This window comes from Vidua macroura, chromosome 1, assembly GCF_024509145.1.
Source record: "Vidua macroura isolate BioBank_ID:100142 chromosome 1, ASM2450914v1, whole genome shotgun sequence".
Lineage (NCBI taxonomy): Eukaryota > Metazoa > Chordata > Aves > Passeriformes > Viduidae > Vidua > Vidua macroura.
In genome coordinates, this window is record NC_071571.1 from 114,653,776 (window position 1) to 114,674,070 (window position 20,295).

General features: G+C 37.9%; 1 protein-coding gene across 1 annotated transcript; it reads right to left on the reverse strand.

Moving 5' to 3' along the window:
- Nucleotides 1–229: 229 nt before the first annotated feature.
- OPRK1 (opioid receptor kappa 1) lies at nucleotides 230–20,039 on the reverse strand. Its single transcript, XM_053978204.1, has 3 exons — nucleotides 19,776–20,039; nucleotides 6,298–6,650; nucleotides 230–1,729 (listed from the first exon to the last, which is right to left on the reverse strand). The coding sequence occupies exons 1-3, from the start codon at nucleotides 20,033–20,035 to the stop codon at nucleotides 1,197–1,199; spliced, it is 1,146 nt and encodes a 381-aa protein (XP_053834179.1). The 5' UTR covers nucleotides 20,036–20,039; the 3' UTR covers nucleotides 230–1,196.
- Between the last annotated feature and the right edge of the window lie 256 nt (nucleotides 20,040–20,295).

Consider the following 20,295-nt stretch of genomic DNA (forward strand, 5'->3'; position numbering starts at 1 on the left):
ATATGTAACATCAGGAAGACAAAAGTCTACAGACTGGAAGTTAGGCTCTGTTTTACCATAAACTTACTTTCAGCAAGCTAGTGACTTATTTATCTGTGTCTTGACACCTCTACCTTCACAGGAAAACAGAGAAAATTACTGAAGTCATAGGACTGTATCAAAGAAAATCTATCAGCATCAATAAACCAGGAACTTTTTCCATCAAATGCCATTAAAGCATCCGCTAATATTTAATTTCCATTGTATCAATCCAATTAGTTCATGTGCTACTTCCCTTGATTCTAGTTTGTCAAATATTTATTTCAGTCTGCTTACATATTGTCCAGGAAAACAAGTTACACATGAGAGTGTTTCCTCCATGTAATGAATGTAACATGACTTTTCATCAGTTCTGTAACAAGTGAAGCATTTGAAGTTTTCTAGCCTCTTGTTCAATATACACTCTGAAAATGCATATTATATTATTCAGACTCAATAAAGAAACAACCACCTTGGAAAATCACACATACAAAACATTACACAGAGATGATTAAACATATGATAACAATTCCCATTAAATTCCAGTATTTTTGAATGCCAAAAGGCTTTATCATACACAGACACAATAAAATCACTTTGGTGTGTAGGTAGATCATGCTTAAATTGGATTTTCACAGCACAAACAAGGATTACAGATTTATTAATTGAGGACAATATTGATTATAGCTCTGGAATTGTTCACAGAAATCTAACACTCTTCACTGTTAAGAGGATCAAGTTGTCAAACTCTGCACTTCAGAAGCAATCACTGTTGGGGCAGAAGTTTCTGGCATAACTCAGTTTTATGACCAAATGTTGCCTTGTACAATGTTACATATTGTAAAGATAAGAGCCAGAACTCTTCTTATCCGGAATCACCTGGTGCAAAACTATCTCTTCTCTCTGCAAATGTGTGTTTTAGTGCTGGCTCAAGTACAGCAGATATGGTGCCAAAACCTGACCATCATCCAGGTCCTTTTCATTTGAGCTGATTTTCAGGAGATTCTTGCTTATCAATAATAAACTTGCTTTAGTTCAAACTGCCAGGATTTCTGAAATATTCCAGAAATGTCTGTCTGGGTGAGTCAATTTCAAACTGCAGTCGTAATCTGTGTCAGTCCTAGGTCATTGGACTCCTCTCTCTCCTGAGGACAGTAAGATGACATTTCCACGACTAGTCATACAGGTTTGTTTGCCCCACCTGCTTCCCTCATGTAAGCTGGGTCTTGCACAGTGTTTCTGATTCTGCTGGTGTTCTGCCTGTCCATCCTCATCTTGAAGGGGAAGCAGAAGTCCTTGAAGCATCTCTTGAAGTTTTCATCCAAAAAGGCATAAAGGATTGGGTTGAGGCTGCTGTTGGTGTAACCCAAAGCAATGCAGAAGTAATAGCTGGATATGGCAGCAGTGCTGTGGGACACGTCCCCTAAGGCCTCAACCAGCACGAAAATGTGAATAGGAGTCCAGCAGATGATAAAAACTGCCACAACCACAAGCACCAGCCTGGTGATGCGACGCAGGTTTCGATCTTTTTCTCGAGACCCAGAGAGAAGCCGTACACTTTTCAGGCGCAGAATCATCAGAGTGTAGCAAACAATTATAATGAGAACCGGAATAACAAACGCAAAGACAAAGACACAGATTTTCATGAAGATGTCCCACCACACATAATCTCTGTCTGGAAACTGCAAGGAGCATTCAGTGCTAGCAGTATCTAAAAATGAAGGAAGCAAGAAGAAAATTGCTTTATTATTAGATATTCTAAATAATGTCATTATCATAACGTAACCTAGGAAAAGTGATTAGCATGTACTGCGATATTAATAAATGGAGTTATCATTAAATAACTCCAAGGAAGCTTTCAGTTAGCAATGAAACTGTTTTTACGCAGCTGTGTCTAGAAATGACTGAGTTTTGAGCTTTTTTAAATGCAAAATATTGCATGAAATTTCTTTCCCATGGGAGGATCTAAAAAAGAAGAGCACAAAAACAAAATCTGTAACGTTGTTTCTATTTGAATATCACTGAGATTTAAAACCAGATTGAGTACTATGTTCAGCAAAGTAGAAATCTCATCATTATTATCAAACTATATATGTTTTTGTCTGTGGGTAGAGAAAGACTTTTGATAACATGAACAATAGAAGCTGAAGGAGGTTTTGATATTAAGAAAATTTTGCCAGTATATGATAATTGTGTAATAATCTTTTCCCGTATGCCTTTTACAACACAGAGTACACACAAATGCTTACATTCAGGAAAACGCCTGGAAACATCTTTTCCATTAAATAGAAGCAAATAAAATACATGTGTGCATGGAGTCAAATGGAAGCTACTCCTTTTGCAAATCATGCCATTGAAAATGCAGCCTGTGCAGAGACTGCAGGATCTGGGCCACGGAGATCAGCCCACTCCCTTTCCCATCACCCATGCCAGGATTCAGAGCCACAGGCTGTCACTTCAATGTATTTGGCAGAAATATATCATCTGACAGGAGGCGGCTAAGGAATGAAATATTTGAGGTTTCATTTGCTGACCGGATTAGAGCCTTCCAGCATATAAAATATATGGAAAAATAAGTAATAAGATAAATGAAAAGACAAGAGGAGTAAATTTACAACTACTGTCAGTAGTTCAACTCTACTGAAGATAAGTCAGAGTAACACAGGGATTTTTCACTCTGAATTGTAGCTTAGATTTTATCCTGTAAAGTGCTATGGATTTTTTATCATTTTCCCTACTGAGTTTGTCAGTCCTCTACAAATTATTATGTATTGTTTTTCATTGATTCAGATCTAAGAGTGGAATAATTCAGTATACTCCTGCACATCACTTTTTCATATCTGTCTCCATCAGGACACATCAGAAAAAAAAATCAGGCCATATTTCCCTGCTATAAAGATGCTTCCCAAATAAAAAAATATTGCAGAGAATTTGTTTTGAAAAACAATTCGGGGAGTAAGTTATCATTATAGTGCCATACACACATTTCCGTGGTTAGATATCAGAAAGCTATAAGGGGCAATATTGAATATGGAAACATTTTAATAGAAAATATTTACAGCAAAAAAAGCTAAATATTTTGAGGTTTTATTTTAAATAATATGTATGATTCTGAAAGCTGAAAATGGAAAAGGCATATTTTTTCTAGGCTGATGCAGGATACTCAGATGACAGCACAAGGGTGACTTGACACTCAGTGAACTTATCTAAATCCTTTGGGATGTAGGTTTTCATAAACATTCTTGCTTTCACTTAATTTCATTCTAGAAATGCCAACAATCATCTTCAAAGTTTTCCTGTCAATTATTACTGTTATTTGTAGTAGATCATGGCTTAGCAGCCATGACATAAAATCAAGATGCAGCTGTATTATCTTCATTGGTAAAGCTGCCTCCAGATGTGTGGGATGAAAATGAAGTGTGATCAGGGGTGGCTGCTCCAGACCACATCCAGCTACTCAATGAAACCCAGTCCCAGAAGAAATGGCCTCTTCAGAACTACTGACATAATTTCACATATTTATCAAAATTATTAGGTCATCCTCACTGTATTTTGCTATAATTTGTAGTTGGCAATGTTATTTTAGAATTCCAAATTATCAGATACAAACTTAATTATTATCTTGCATCTCATTGCAGTTTACTTCCTATGGAAAATCTTATTCTAAAGTCATTAATATTAATGTATTTCACTTGATACATGTAATGCCATAGCATAGTAATTTATGGAATCCATTTACATTTTCCCAGTTTACAAGTAGAAAACAGTCAATAGAAAATCTGATCATAATGCACAACACTATATTAATTTTCTGGAACTTTGGAAGTGGAACATAATAAAATCCAATTTATATTCTATTTTTACTGCCTGAAAAGTTGCAGAACTTATGAATAGGGTCATAATCCTCAGATTTCCTACTGACATTTTCCACTTTGAAAGCCAAATATTCCAAATACATTGATATATTTAAGGAAAAACTCTGAGTTCTATATGGTATTTGGTGTAAGTATATTTTATAATGTGTTTGATAAACTATCATTTAAGATTAATCTTTATATTGATCTAGGAAACATACATATTATATATATAATATTTATTGTGTCACTTTCATACCCTTCATATCCTTACTGGCAATATGAATAGTTAATTTTATATCTTTATTTTTTTTGATAGCTGAACAATTCTTCAGCAAGAAAAGCTCAATTAAGGCCAGAGCAGGAACTTTTACACAGATGTAAAATTTATTCTGATGGAAAAATGTATCTAAAAGGACACACCTGGGAGCAATTTTGAGCTGGATAACAAAATAGATTAACTGAGCACTGTGAGGGAACCTCAAGTATAATGACTTTCCATTTGCTGTTCAGTTGTTGCTTAAATGTGAATCCAACAGAGGCCTTGAAGCATATAAACAGCAACTGTTTTAACCAACATGACATAAAGTTTGAGGCCTGAGCTCCAGCTGTCAGGCAAGGGGAGCATCCTCGCCTTTCCACTTCAGCATTTATCAGTGCAATTCATGAACACACCAGACAAGGTAATTGACACTAAATGCTCAAGAGAGACCTTAGATCAGACAAGCAGGGAGGAACAATAGCAGCTGACAAGCAGCTGCCAATATTTCCAACCTCATTTAGACCAGCTGTGTTCTGTATTACCAGTCTCTGTTTCATAAGTTATAAAAAAGGGCTTCCTTCTACATGGCGTGGAAAAGACATTTAATCATTGCTGGCCTCAGAGGAGCCCCTTGATCTAAACGTGCTGCTGACACTGAATGACAGGAATATTCTGTTAGTTGAGCATGCTCCAACAAAACACCTGCCTGAGCCAGTGTTCCATGGCCTTCAAGATCTCCTATGCAGCAAAACATTCTTCCAAATATGCCTGAAGTTAATGTTTCCCCAGGTAGACCTTGTTTTATAGAGCCTGTCAAAACTTTACTGGGGAGAAGAGCTACAGCATTGCAGACCAAGACATGTGATCCCCAAAAGCACTGAAAGAAGAGCTTCCAGAGGACTTCACTGTCACCTACATAACAGAAGACTAACAGCAAGAACAACATCTACATATCTTCATCCAAGTCTATCAGCCCTTGAGCAGCTGTTACTGAAATGATTTTTCACATTGGTCTATGTCAAACACCTTAACGTACTGCATTTATTGTCTGCCAGATGAAACAGTGCCCTTAGGTAAACATTTGTCTCAGGAGTGAAACCTTTCTAAATAGAAAACATTGATAGTGGAGGAAATTATGAATAATTTTTCAAAAGGTTGTTTACATCTCAAACAAGACTCCTACCAAATAAATTTTATTTTATTTTATGTATTTTATTTTATGATGGCTGTATTTTATCCAGCCATCCAGTAATGGGATGACCCCAACCCAAGGACACTATTAGAAATCTCCAGCTTTTTGAAGACACCGAGATGCCCCTGCACTGCACTTACACCTGTGGGTTTGAAGCACATGTGTGAGAAAATGCTTCTCCCCTTTCCTTCTCAAGGAAGATCTCAAAATCAGATTAACCCCATAGCAGGGTAATGAGCCAGGGGCTATAGGGGCTAAATCTACAGCCCTTCATGGAACAGACATTTCAAGCAAAGCCTGTACATGATCTGGATACAGTTTTCATTGACTCTGTGTTCTTGCAGCTGTTTCCCAGCCATAGCCTGAATTTCCATTTCCTGTGACAATCCTTGTTCTCAGCTTTTCCAGGTTTCCATATAAATTCCCATCCTTTTTAAAATATGATCTTGAGATCTTGAGATATGATCTTCATATATAATTTACCTTAATTTTCTCTCTCCAGCTACTGATTTTTCCTTTCTTCACTATCCCTTCAAGTCCTGTAAAATGGCTGGTGATAATAAATTTCCAAGAATTCTAGTTTCTTCTCTTGGGACTTCATCAGAACTACTCTCACAACACCTACAAAAAGAACTTTAAGCCCACATTTCAAGTTTCAAGCTAAACTGATTCTAGATTTGCCCATTGTGATTAAACTCCTGATAATTTTCCCCTGCTGTCTGCTTGTAGTTTTTGATGGTCTCATTCTAGCACAGGCACTGCTCCATAGTGCATTTTGTTCTTTTTTTTTGGTATGGGCATGTGACCTTATTTACATGTTGTACTGCGATGCTTTACTATATATTTCAAAATGTCAGGAATTTAGATGTAATTTTGAAGAAGGAATAAATAAGGTTTGATCAATATTTAAACCTACAATTTATTGTCAGTTGAGAAATAAAAAAGGCTGAATTTTGAATGCTCACACTCACCTTCCCTGACTTTGGTGCCTCCAAGAACTATTGCTGATATACCAACAGATGAGGACAGCAGCCAGATACAGATGTTGATTATCTTCGCTTTGAGAGGTGTACGAAAGTCCAGAGCCTTCACAGGGTGGCACACAGCAATGTATCGATCAACACTCATCATGGTAAGTGTGAAAATGCTGGTAAACATGTTATAATAGTCAATAGAAATCACTATTTTACACAGCACATCACCAAAGGGCCAGGAGTTCATCAGGTACTCGGTGCTTTGGAAAGGCATGGTTGTGGTAACAAGGGCATCTGCCATAGCCAGGTTGAAGATGTAGATGTTGGTCGCTGTCTTCATCTTTGTGTACCTGCAGAACGAAAAAAGTAAGGCTCTATTACTACTAGATATGATTATGTCCATTCAGATAGGTAACTACATCAGTCAGGCTTTGCCATAGTTGGGGTTTCTTATGTCTTTTCTCATCTGTAAGAGAAATGCACACAATGCAAGACCCTTGGGACAAAAGTAAACACAATTTATTCAATCTCTCAGCACCTATGTTAGCAGTTAGAGCTATTTACCACAGGCAAAACAGGTATATGAATAAATTTAATCCAATTGGACAAATTTCAATTCTATTTTCTCAAATCCCACTAAAAGAAAATATCACTGTTAAATTTGGAAGTGATCAAAATGGTTTTTGTTTCCTTTTCTTATAGCTATCTGTCAGTGATCGTGAGATTTCTGGGTTTGGTTTATGGAAAAAACTCTTATCCCATTCTCCAGTAAGAAAATGAGTTAATTGCTATGTCTGCTGGGCCAGACTGCTTCTTACATGATAGTTTGTCTTCCTTGAATTCACTACAGTGCCAGATGATACAGTCGTAGTCATTTACCTTCCTTGCCAATTTCTTCTCCTTTCTTGCCATCACCTACTCCCAGTCCTCTCTTTTATGACTGATAATGCAAAAGATCACAATTGTTTAAGTAGGATACCACAGTGGGGAAAAAACTGTCATAGCAGTATATTTCTTGCATTCTTTAATTTCATCAAAAGTAAGCCCTTGTTTTATCCAGCTGATAAGAACCTCAGCCTACATAGAAAAATAGGATCTGTTTTTTGAGGTGACACCCTGCTTTGTTCGACCCAAATGACAGTTTTGGGAGACAGTCTGTGGAGGACTGCCTCCCTCTCTGTGATGGACACAAAGAATGTTGGAGAGCCTGCTGACATGGGAATTTACTTATACTCCTTTCTAAAATGCTTCTCCTCAATACTTGCTGTTAATTTATCATTGGATTTAATGAGATTTTCTTTCTCAAAACTGCTTCAGTCTCATATTTTGAGTGTGTGTCCAATCTAGAATGTGTACATGTAACACACATAGAAACACACATTGCTACATTTTGCTATATGTTGCTAATAATTTACAGTGGAAATATAAGATTCAACCACTTTAAACAATGAACACATAGCACAATGTGTCTATTGCCTTCAAAACTTTGATGTGTAGGATAAAAAAATATTTTAAAAAGAAATTAAGCAGTGCTGTCAAGTTGCACCCAATATGTAAACTAGCTATTAAAATAAAGTGGGCAGGAATTTCATTTTATGACCAATATGAAATGTTAAAAATAGCATTGTTTTTTCTAAAACATTTTAATCAAGACTTATCAAGGAAATAAAGCCAAATAGTGGTTTGAAGCAAAGGGAAAAAAACTGCAAGGGAAGAGAGAATACATCCTTCTCCCCCACATACTGAACCATAAGTCAGAGATGGGCTTCTGCCCCCAGCTAGATCAATCTCCTCAACAGACCCTCCAGGAGAGGAGACATTTTGTCCTGTAAGTCACATTATAGCCCTTAAGGCACTGATCAAACACAAATATGAGTCCTTACAGCTAGAAAAAAAGCAAATATAGGACATATTAACAGACAAAAATTTCCCTCCTGGTTATAAAAAAAAGAAAAAATACCATCTTCAAGTGTGTCTCAACTGTAAGACCAAACAAAAATTCACTAAACACTCAAAAGTCTCCGCTAAAATGGACTAATTTCCATTAAATTAAATAGAATAGTAGAAGGACAAATTTACTTCTACGGACATCACTGATGATATTTGGAATATTTGTTCATATTGCAATAAAAAGACAGTGGAAAGTTGGAATGGTTGCATAAAAAGCACTAAAGATAAAAGAAGGGACTGGGGAAAATTATTTGACTAACTTAAAGAGCTGAGCACATTTAGTTTATCAAAAAGAACACCAAGAGGTGACTTGATTACAGTGTCTGAAGACCTTCACAGGGAGAAAATAGCAGGTACTGAAGAGTTCTTTCAGACTACACAGAAAAGCATAACAAGAACAAATACATAAAACTCTTAAGAGAGACAAATTCAGCTTAGAAACAATGACAGCTGTTTCTTAACTGCTAAGGTGATTATTATGGAGAAAAAGAAAGGAGTAATTTTTCCATCCACTGATGCCTGCAAACCAAGGTCTGCTGCTTTACAAAGGGTTTGCTTCAATCAAATACAAGCTACTAGACTTAACAGAGAAACATTCAGAAGAAATGCAATGACCTTTGATAAGCAGAGGTGACACAAGTAATCATTCTCCTGAATCATTATATCTGTAGTTCTTCAAAAACTTCGCCAAGGGTTTGGATAAGGAAAGTTTGCTTTCAAAGTATAAAAGAATTATCTTGACCTTTTTTTCCTTTAAGAAAATCAGAAAACTGGGGGGAAATATCTAAGAAGATTTTATTAGCCTTGAAAAAGCAAATATCCAAAAGTCTTTATATCTCACATTTCCCATTCCTTGCAACTTTAATTCAATTCTTTAATGTGTGTGCCATTACAACTCTATATGCCATATTTTCCCAGCTCCCCTTACCCTTTTTCTCTTTCCTAGCCTTACAGTGGAAGAATAGCAAAAAAGTGCTATAAAACAGGGCTCATAAACAGCTTGATTACTTTTGCCTGGAAACATTGGCCTATGTGTAAATGTGGTATTGGCCTTTAAAGTTATCAGGCAGTATAGATATAGTCATACATTCATTTAGAAGTTTATAAAATTCAGAAATGCCTTTGAGAATCTGGACTCAATCATCCAAAAAACATGCTTTGAATGTTTTAAATTAAACACCTAAAAATTATTAAATGCCTACATGCCTCTGAAGATATGTGCTTTCAGGTTTAATCAAAAGTCCAGATAAAGTAACAGAGTGACTGCTGCTGATGTCAGACCCTTTCAAGTGGACCCTGATAAAGTCCACAAGATGAGGGATTTGTCTGCTTTCCTACAACTCATTCCATTGCACCAAAACATAGAAGGAAATATGTTTTTGTGGTCTGGGGTTTTCTCACCATACTCTTCACTCACTTGAACAAGGTCAAAACAGTGATTCTGGGAATCTTGTCTTCCTTTGCAAAATTAAAATTCTTGATCAAATATCTGAATTCATTTAATTTAAAAATATTTCTATCTGCTTTAATTAGTTTAGCAGGACAGATAATGTAAACCTGGACATAATTGCAGCATAGGTGGCACAGTAGCAATTAATGACATTTTCTTAGTGTCTGAGGTACAAGTTTCAAAGACTATTATAATATTTATAAACCATGGCTGTATAAACTGCTCATGGGAAATCCCATGTCTAAAAAATGGCTTGTTAAATACAGAGACTTCTTAAGAGAATGGCAACATTTCTGATACTACATAGGAGTGGAAAATCCCTCTTTTAAACCAGGTGCTACAATTTAATTTCAAGCAGCAGTAAAAACTCTGATCACTTAAGCTGGTGGATCTCAAGACTGCTTGTAAAGCTATAAGCAGGCCTCAAGTCTCTGTAAACTAAAAACTAGAAGATATATCAAAACTGCAGAAAAACTGTCATGATGAAACACAACACTTTCATATGGATGCTTTTTTTTTTTTTTATGGGTATATGGTGAAAATTTTAAGGAGCAAGTTTTAAATTATGTCTACTTACGTGTCAAAAGTAAAATTCGCAAAACTATTAGGAGTCGTTTACTTTCCAAAAAAATGGAAAGTTCTTTGAGGTTGACATTAGACTGACCCCTAGAAATTTTCCCTCATTTCTCAGTCAACTCATCATTACTGTTCTTTTCCCCCTGCAGTAGAACATGCTTTTAAGACAGTAAATAAGAAGAAATCACACCTCCAGCCTATGCTATCAATGAAATTGTGGTAACAGAAGAGGGAAGCATGCTACTAAGGATCTGGTGCGTTTTCAGAAAAAAAAAATCTTCTGGTAGTGCCCCTTAAAGTTATTATCTCAAACAGAAGAGAAGATTGTGATTCTAAAGTACACTGTAACATTAGAAAAGCTGATAAAAGGTGAGAAAGAGGCTCTGGTCAAACTTTTTTCATGTAACTGTAATAGGATGAAGTAATAAAATGTTCCCTGCAGTGTGAAATCAGGGATGGGGAAGGGAGCAAAATTAACAAATATACTACAACATTCTCCAGTTGCAGAGGGAAAGTACAAAAGCATAAAATACAATGAGGAATAGCAAACGCAGGTTTTTCACAGATACCTGGGTAAGTGAATGAAAATTAAAGCTAAAGCACATCTAAAGCAAATTGCAAAAACACCTATCAGCAGGATGCAGGCTCTGTTCCACTAGGTTCCTCTGAATGAAGTGTATGAAGATCAAGCAGCTGGAAAGCTTAGTCAGGAAAGCTCTAAATCTCAAGGCTATATTCCGAGTACGCTTACTATAATAATGCATCAGAACAGAAAGAAAAAACCAAAAAAACAGTCCAGGAGGATCTATTTCAAACCCATACCATGTCAAAAGGATGGTTCAGCTCTCTCTTGGATATTCGTAATACAATATAAAATCTTACACCAATATGAAATGAAGTCTAAAATCATTTAAAGAGTATAAAAATTAATATGCTGTAGTTTTCATATTTGTATTGGGTTATATGACAATTTCATATTTTAAATTGCCACATTTTAGCAATAGAGGACCTCAGATGACACTTTAAATAAAGGAAAACCTTGTAACTGCACATATTTAATGGTTGCCTGTCTTAATCATCAAATCTTTTAAGACATTACAAAAAATTGTTGTCTACAAAACTGTATCATAAAGTGGAATTCTCTTTACTAATAAGCATCTAAAGACACCAATTTTAAAGCAGCTCAAAAAAGAAAAGCATAAATTTGTCTTTTATTCTTCCCCCAGAGAGCATAATCTATGTGAATGTCAAAAGGTATAGTTAAAATCCTTACCATTTTCCACTACCATTTCTTCTCTGCACTAGCCATAAACTGAACCTGAACGAGATCTTGTGGATTTAGATTGGATGTGGAAGGTTTTTTCCTTAGCTAAAGAACCAGGCTCTGCATTAGTTCAAGTCTACTTATATAGTGGTCAATGTGGAAGAAAATTCACACTACTTAACAAAAATGAACTAATCTTTCTCCTTCTATGATAAAGGCTTTTAATATTTTTATATGAGCTCAAGAGTCTCTCTTGCAAGAAACTGTGAAATGGTAGAAAAAAAATACTGTGAAATTTTTGCTTCCATGACTTTGATAGGAGAAGTTGGAGGTCAAGGTGCTGTGAATCACTGTGTCTTAAAAATGAATCAGTGAGAATGCAGAATTTCACAAAATTGGTACTTTTATCTAAAACCATTATGTTTAATAATATTATGAAAGAGCCTGGACAATTAGCTTAGACTACATACCCGTTTTTTTTGCTCTCTATTGGTAAGTAGAGATGAATACTGACCTTGTCAAGCAACTCATTCTATCTCTTGAAAAACTTCATGCTGCTGCAGATGTTGTCCCATGGCAACCAGTCATGCCATGGGGAGTTCCCAGGGTGTTATACAGAACATTCCAATCCTTTTTACTTGTCACAAATATATTGCTCTAGTGAACATTGAATCTCTGTCTCTGAACAGAGACATCCACCTTTCCTGTTATCCTTTTTTCTTGGAAGATTTTTTTTTTTTTTTTTTTAATAAAGGGCATGAGCTCCTTTGGCAAAGTGCTTCCCATGGGTTTATGGGAGAGGGAATTGAGTGGGACAGAGATTGTCTGGCAAGGAGAACAAATCCCATTGCTAAAGGAAACAGGGATAATAGCCTCAGGAAAAGATTTCTCACTGTCTTTCTTTCCTTGTTGGAAGCAGACAACAGTTATTGGATGTTTGCTTCCCCTAGATGTTTCTGCAGGACAGAAAAAAGGAAAGAGCTCAGAAACCACTCAGTTGGGAGTCTTGGGGTATGGATATCACTCTTCTTCCCAAAACAATGCACCTGGCGTCCATTTTGCCGCAGGGATGAATAACAACTGACACAGCTGGGAGTGTTTTATAGGACAATTACACACTCAGATGTGTGGAGACCCAAATCTCTGGTCAACACTCCCATAATAAAGTTTAATGGGAGACAAGGGACTTCGCTCTATAACAAGTATAGGATTATGTGGCAAGACAGCAAATGCACATATCAGCAGTGAGCCAGCTCAGGGAGAAGTCATCAGTCCCTCTTAGGAGGCAGCTGGGAGGCTTTCTCTGGACTCCTCCCATTTATCTGTTTTCCTCACCTGCCTCAGGGAAGCCCATAGCACAGACCAGCTGAACACATACATTCCCAAAGGAGATGATTCGAGTGAAATGCAGAAAAATTTAAGTCACCGTCAACAGAAGAGCACAGCTTGTATCTTCCATGGTGAAAATATTCTTCTGCCCACTTTGACAAAGCAGTCATTCTGAAAGGTGAGTCTAACAGTAAGTCCTGATGCAGTCCATCATCCAGCAGCATGGTAAAGCAAAACTTTTCTGAGTGTGAACATTAAATGAACATTGAGTAGATTGTCTGAACTAATCCTACCATGCAGCTTCTCATCTGTCACTACTCAAGGAGGCTTTTGCCAGTTGCCCAACAGCAGCCACAGTGGCTGGACTACCACAATGCAGTGGGAGGTGCATTTAGCAAATATAAAATCCTCTGTATTCCACATGAAGCACAGCTAAATTTGGGAACTCTAGACATTCACTTTTAACACGTTGCTGGCTTCTGGAGCAGAGATGAGCAGCTGCATGTTACAAAGGTGGATTGGTATTAGAAATGGAGAAAACACAAAGGATCTGCTCGCTTTCTTACCATGACTTTGCAGAAATTCATACACTGAAGAAAATTGTCTTCTCATACTCATGAAAAGAACACAGAGATTTTATTGAAAATAATGTCTCAAAACTGAAAACAGGAAACTACCTAAAATTAATTTTAACTTCCATGAGGATTAGTAGGTGAATCTGAGAGCTGAACCCTCTGGCTTTGGGAGAAATAAATATTTCAAAAGTAATTCACAGCCTGGCATGACAACTTCCCAATAGAACCATGACACTTTAAAGCAAATAAACAAGTAATATTTTGATGTTATCAAAATCTGGAATTCATTTCAACCAATATCTTAAATCAATTTAATTTTTGTATAATTTTTTTTTAAAGTGCTGGGCACTTTTGCATATTCTTTATTTATATCATTTTTACATTTTGTGGAATGCCAGCATGATCAGATATCCCTCTTCCAATATCCTTGTTGCATCTGTACACACCCTTTCCCCACAACTAATCCAGTTTGTGAACTCATGCCTGTCTGTAGACAAAAGGATAATCCTACTGCCTCTTCCTCATATAATAGCAATAGATAGCAAAAAGCACAGCACAAAGTCCACAAAGTCTTCCTTAAAGAGAAGAGCACAGATTCCTCACTTTGAGAGAATTATCTGATATTTAGAGATGAGGGGACCAAACTGGAGACCTGAAGTATACTTCCTGGAAGTTAAGTGTAGCTGGATGCTTTTTCTTCAGAAAGAAATATGTAACTGGAATCAAAACTCATCTTGGGAACTCATCTGTTTCAGAGAATTTAACTTAAAGGGACAAATTAATTAGATAGAGAGAGTGGGCAAGACAGGAAGATTATCTTCCCTTGTCCTTAATGTGTCTCAGGAATCCAAATCACCCAGTTAAGAATTTCCTTTTACAACATCGTTTCAGCAAATTCAAAATCCTCTCTCAGAAAAAAAGCTAACTGAAAGGTCCCCACTCTTCCCTCATTTCTTTCTCTTCACCAGAAGGGCTTAGCCAGTCTGTGCCCCCCAAAACCATCTCCTCACTGTGCACCCTCCCTGTGCTTCCTCCAGGATCATGAGCTACCTACCCACCACTCTCCCATCTGACAATAGGAAAGTTATCTCAAGCTTTCTGCCTTGTCAGCAGCCAAACTTGAAAGTTCTTCTAAGTTTTCACTTTCTTCCAGTTCAAAAAGGTTCTCTGTAATTCATCGTGCTACCAGACACTGATTCCAGTTATGCCTTTCTCTGAACTAAATGATTACCTGGCTGTTAGGCCAGCAGAAATGTCTGGATGGATACCAAATTACTTTTCAGAAGCCAAACACATTATTCACTACAAGCTATAGCCTCTCTTTAATACTGTCTGTGGTAAATATTCCTTTCAAGCCTTTCCTCTGCTCTCCCTGCCTATTTTCAGTATCAGCTCTTGTTATCACAGCATGACCATGAATTTGGTTTCTTGTCAGCTTATAAATCCCAGGTCTCACTTAGTCACTGTCTAGCTGGGTTTTAAAAGTATTAGAAATAGTAACATTTTTTTAAAATGGTCTGTGTTTTCAAACTATCAATACTCTTCTATAAGTCTGTCCTCTTTCTTGTTTCCTGTTGCCTTTTACTTTGTGCCATCTGTAAAAGCTTTTGGTAATGATCACTCTTCAAAGTTGTGATGGAAATTATGTCACGTTTGAACTAATGCTGCAGAACTGATCAAAATCACCTCCATTCAGTGAGGTAAGGCTAAATGCTCTTTGAAGTCTGTGATGAATTGCTATCAATCCATTTAATGCCTCTTTGCTGGTAGTAGTAAACTGTCAGATTTTTGATTAGAAAAGGAAACATTAAAAGTCCTAAATTTCACAAAGTATGGTAGAGTTCACCCTTTGCCTTTAGCAGCCAAAGCCTTGATTTCATAAAAGAATGAAATCATGCAAACTGCCAGCAATAGGGAACAGTTAATACAGTTAGGTCGACTTTTCTGGAGCTTAAATTTTCATTTCAGAACAATATTCTTTCCAGATATAATTTAATAAAATTAGGACAGTAATTTAAAGCAATTTAACAAGTGATCTTCTGATGGTATGAAGACCTATTTTTAATTTAAACCAATGTATTGAATCAATTTCATTCTTGTGTACTTTTTTAAAAAATATTTTCATTCTTGTTTGGAATGAAGGATGAAGAAATTTTAAAAACAATCTGGAAAGGACTCAATTTTATATGGCATTTCTTAATACACTCTTCCCATTATGTAAAATGTTGTTCAGCTCAATGAATATAAGAACAAAAATGTATCAGTGGTAGAACATTTTCTTCAACATTAGACTAAGCAGAGAATTATAAGGTTTCTCTTTTCCCTTAGGAATCAATCTACATATCTGTAACATAACCTCTTCTTAAAAATTCTTGAATGTAGAAAATTACTCAGTTCACTGGAAGCTTGAAAGATAATTTTAAAAGAAATACAGGATTGGCTCTTTGGGATCCTGTTGATATCAGTTGGTCTCAGTAAATTACTTCAGGAACAATGAGGGTAAGGTAAATACATAGAAAAAGTGCATCTGGAGAGGGTAAGAGAGAGCATCTCCCAGAGTTTTGGCAGAGTATGTTTATGGTTTTGATAGGTGCAAATCCTAGTTAAAGCTGTAACTTTAGTCAGGAGATTTTCTTCCCTGCAGCTGTCACAAGAAACTATGATCTTGCTTACAGCCAGCACTAAATTTGAAAGAAAAAAGTGATGAGGTAAGAGGAATGGAGAAAAAAGCTTTTTTGCTTCCAAGGACAAACAGGTTTTTTTATCCCCTTCAGCCAACTATTTTCCCTCCAGAAATATCTTATGAAACCTCTGAGGTAAAGCTAATCTCAAAAGAAAAGTTTGGGGTTGAGGTAGATTCTGGTAATGCCAAGAACCACGTAGCTGTAGGACTTTCCTCAGGTGAGGTCAGACAACTTGAGCAGACAATCTGCAAACCCATTTCATGTTTCCCCTCCTCCTCTATGGGGGAGAACTGTGCTTCCCACAAAGTGCTTGTATTTCCCGCCAGTACAAGAGGCAAGGTGATGCCTTCTTTTTCTCTTACTCCCTCCCCAGGCCAAGCAGCAGCCACAGGACAGCATTACATCCCACGTGCCATGGCTTGGCAGGGAGTGTCCATCCTCCCAGCTGACAGCAGAGCCCCTTGGGATGGTGCTGCACAGCTGATCCAAGCGCGGGGAGAGCTCCTGCAAACCACCCACGCTGGGACAGCCAAGTGCCATGGGCAGGAACAGAGTGCCAGTCCACTGTCTACTCAACGCAGAGCTTTTTCTGCACGTTAAAAATGATCACTCAATGTGTGTCTGAGGAGCCCAGGGTGTTTACAATAGACCTGGTCTTGCTCTGTTATAAGTATTAGTGGTTAGACTTCGGCTTTTAAATCTGACTTTTGCTGTGTGTTTAAAGACAGTGAAAGCCAGCATCTCAATTTGAGATGTGAGAAAACCATCAAGTGACCTCATCAGGACAGGAAAAATTGTTAAAGCTTGATAGTAAAACCAAGAGAATAATCCAGGTCTCCTGATAAATGGTTTAAGAAGCCATGCTGTCAACACTGTACTAAAGGACCATTCCCAGTCAGACTTCAGCACAAATCTCTCTTCACAGAAGCTGTATCAAACTCAGCTACTTTTCTGTCAGGAGTTTGTACATGTGATTGAAGTGGCATTCTCCTGTTATTTTTTCCTCTGAGGAAACTCTGCGTTTTCCCTCTCAGCAGAAAAGCACCCCACCAGACCTGTAAGAGATTTCATTCACCCAGCACTCCATGCACAAGCTGCTGAGATGCTGACTCACTGGTGTCCATGAGCTTCTTTAGCAGCCCTTATGCAGAAGTAGCAAAACCAGTCCTGTAGTGGTATTAAAACAAGGAATTGGCCAAGGCCTGCTGATACCACAGTCTATGGCTGAATCTGAGCCTGTCTCTGAGGCATCTAAAGATTCTGGAGTCTCCTAAATCTACCACACCATTGACACTTCAATACTTTGGTTGAAAGGCTTAGAACACAGGGGGGTCCTTTTTTTTTGTGACCCAAAAAGTGACCCAGTGTCAGGCCTGGAGTGTCAGGCAGTTGGGCTAGATGATTATTATAATAATTACAACTGAACTATTCTAACAATATTAGACATTTAAATGAGCAAAGGGAGAAGGAGTCATGCCTGCCTTGCCTGCCTGTCCAGAGGGGGTTAGGAGGAGGAGAGCAGATCTCGAATTGAGTTGAGAAACAGCAGTAAAGGGCCTCAGACAAAGCCTGTACTCAGCTGGAAGGTAAAAAAGAGCCTCAGTATATCCCCATCCCACTTTAGAGTTGTGGCAGCTGGAGGAGGGGTATTGTGGGATGGCTGGGGGACTGGATTTGCCTCTCCCTTGCCATCTTCTTTCACAAACTTCCCAAGGACCTTGTCTTTCGTCACAAAAGGACATCACTGCAGGGTGCATTGTTCATGGGTCATTAAAATCCATCCTGAGACATAATCATGCAGAGAGTGTATGTGAGGAAAAAATGAAGGGACATGAGAGGTTTGGAAAAAATGAAGAAATTAAACCTCTTGTACAAACGTTTGAAATATTTCAAGACCATAAGAAAATTTAAAACTGTTGGCTTGTGTATGCCTGCACTTCAGCTAATGATTCTATCAGTGTTTAAAGCATTTGCCACACAGAAAACCTAAGAGAGAAATAAAAGAAAAAAGAAAAAAAAAAAAAGAAAAAGTACCAATGGGTGTTTTGTCACATTTATTTATTTTTTACCACGTAATCGAGAGATGGGCCAAGAGAAAATTCAACAAAAGGCTAATGTAGGAACTAAAAGGAAAGTGAGCAATAGCTATTTAGAGCCTTACAAAAATAGTCTTAGGAGGGTAGCAGAAGGAGAGAAAAAAGCAAATATATATGCACCAGTATAATACATACATGCTAACTTCTAGGGCTGTTTGGATTCATTTCCACTGCCCAGGCCAGTTAATCAGCTGTCTTTGTTACTGACTGGTGGCTTAGAAAATCTCTGCCTCTGCAGCTGTATGACTGTCAAGTATGGAGTCTCTTTTCTTGAAAGAAAAATACAAAAAGAAATTAAATCTCTACCCTGAATGAAGGGCAAAAGGGCATGTAGGGGTATAAAAATCACAACATCACAAAACTGGAGCCAAGCACTTTTTCTAAACTGACCACAGGCATCTCTTTTTATTGCACTGACTAGTAAATTTATTTTCATTATTCAAGAGTATTCACCCGATTATAACTCATCTTTTTGAAGTACCTTATCAACAGCTTCAGTGGTCCTCATAACTTCCCCTTGTAACAAGTCTGACAGTTACTTCATCATTCTGCAATTGCTTGACCCTTATCATGCATCCCTTACAAAAGAGAATCCCTTCCAATACCTCTATTTTTTCCATGTACAAGCTGATTTCATTGGAGCAATGAATATTCCACAATTCTGTTTGTTTTTTTTTTTTTTTTCCCAGAAACTTTTTCAGAATTCAAACAGGCTGTGGAGAAAGAGTCCAAAAAGTTGCATGATTTCAGTACCCTGGTTTGCTCGTTATTACCCTGCTAAACAGCACTGTCCAAGCATGCTTACAGATTGCAAATGAAAACGACAAAAAGAGAGAGGAAACACAGTGCAAACTAAAATATTCACCAATACACAAGTGTAAGTGCAAGCATAAGTATCAGTGCCTTTCACCAAGTGGCTTAGTTTGAAACCTTTACTAACACAGACACAGAGCTTTCTCCTCTTTCCTGAAAAACAATGGAAAAGGTATTTCAGCACTTTCTCTACTTTCTTCAATTCAACACCAACAACTGGAGTTAAACACTGCTAAACAGAGAAAAAACATCCCTTGCTTTACATTAAACTGTTCTTCCTATCTTTATAATTTCCTGGCTTTCCCTGCTTGTTAAAGAAAACATTAGGTGCCAAGGCAGCAATGTATCAGTGTCCACATGACTGGACACATAAGCTGTCCCTCGGGGTCTCCTCACAGTGGAAATAAAAGCTACCTTGTAGAAGTTTCCTTCTTTCACTCCAGCTTTTTTCCCTCGGATGCCAGCAGCATCTCATCCCTAGAGGGCAGCCAATGAACACAGCTCCAGGCACAAGCGCTTTCCCTCAGGCTGCAGGATTTATCACATTTAACCAGCTTGTCCCTTCTGTTTCTAACCCAAGTGCAGGAAAACCACTGTGATTGACAAGGTTTGGGTCATTTCAGTTGCTTTTTTCCAGCTCCTCACGGTAGGGCTTCCATAATCCACCCCCTCCCCCACCCTGCCAAACGTAGGGACAGTCTTTTGCACCTCTTCCAACCGGTACCCAGAACCTCTTACCTTATGATGACAAACATGACCAGGGAGTTTCCCACCAAGCCGACAACGAAGACCACCGAGTAGACAGCAGTGATGATGATGGGAATGGCGGGGGAGATGCTGGTGTGGTTGTGCTGGCCGTCCCCAAAGACCCCAGTGGCATTGCTGTCATAGTCTGCCCAGCCTGGGAGCCAGCTGCTGCTGGTGCTGGGGGGCCGGCAGGGCCCTGGGGAGCAGGTGGAGTCTGGCTCCTCACGGAAAATCTGTATGGGGGCATCCATAGGGGTACAGTCCCCACAGGCAGGAGGGAGATCAGGAGGGGTGCACAGAGCAGGAGGCACGTATGCTGGAAAGAGGAAAGAGAAAGAAAGAAATTATTTTTACAGACACAGAACATTAAGACCTCTGAAACTTGTATGTGTTAAGGGGACTGCTGCTGTGACGGGAACTGTAATTTGCCAAGCAGAGATTTAAGCAAATCACATTCATATTAAATTATTTCAAGTTTTACATCTTGCTATGTAATGCTGCTTCTCCAAGT

What these genes read in the sequence shown, in the direction of transcription:
- OPRK1 (XM_053978204.1), bottom strand. Translation starts at nt 20,035, where the DNA reads ATGGATGCCCCCATACAGATTTTCCGTGAGGAGCCAGACTCCACCTGC. An exon ending in GTCATGTTTGTCATCATAAG is followed by an intron (nt 6,651 to 19,775) that starts GTAAGAGGTTCT and finishes TTCGTTCTGCAG; the next exon opens with GTACACAAAGATGAAGACAG. An exon ending in AGGCACCAAAGTCAGGGAAG is followed by an intron (nt 1,730 to 6,297) that starts GTGAGTGTGAGC and finishes CTTCATTTTTAG; the next exon opens with ATACTGCTAGCACTGAATGC.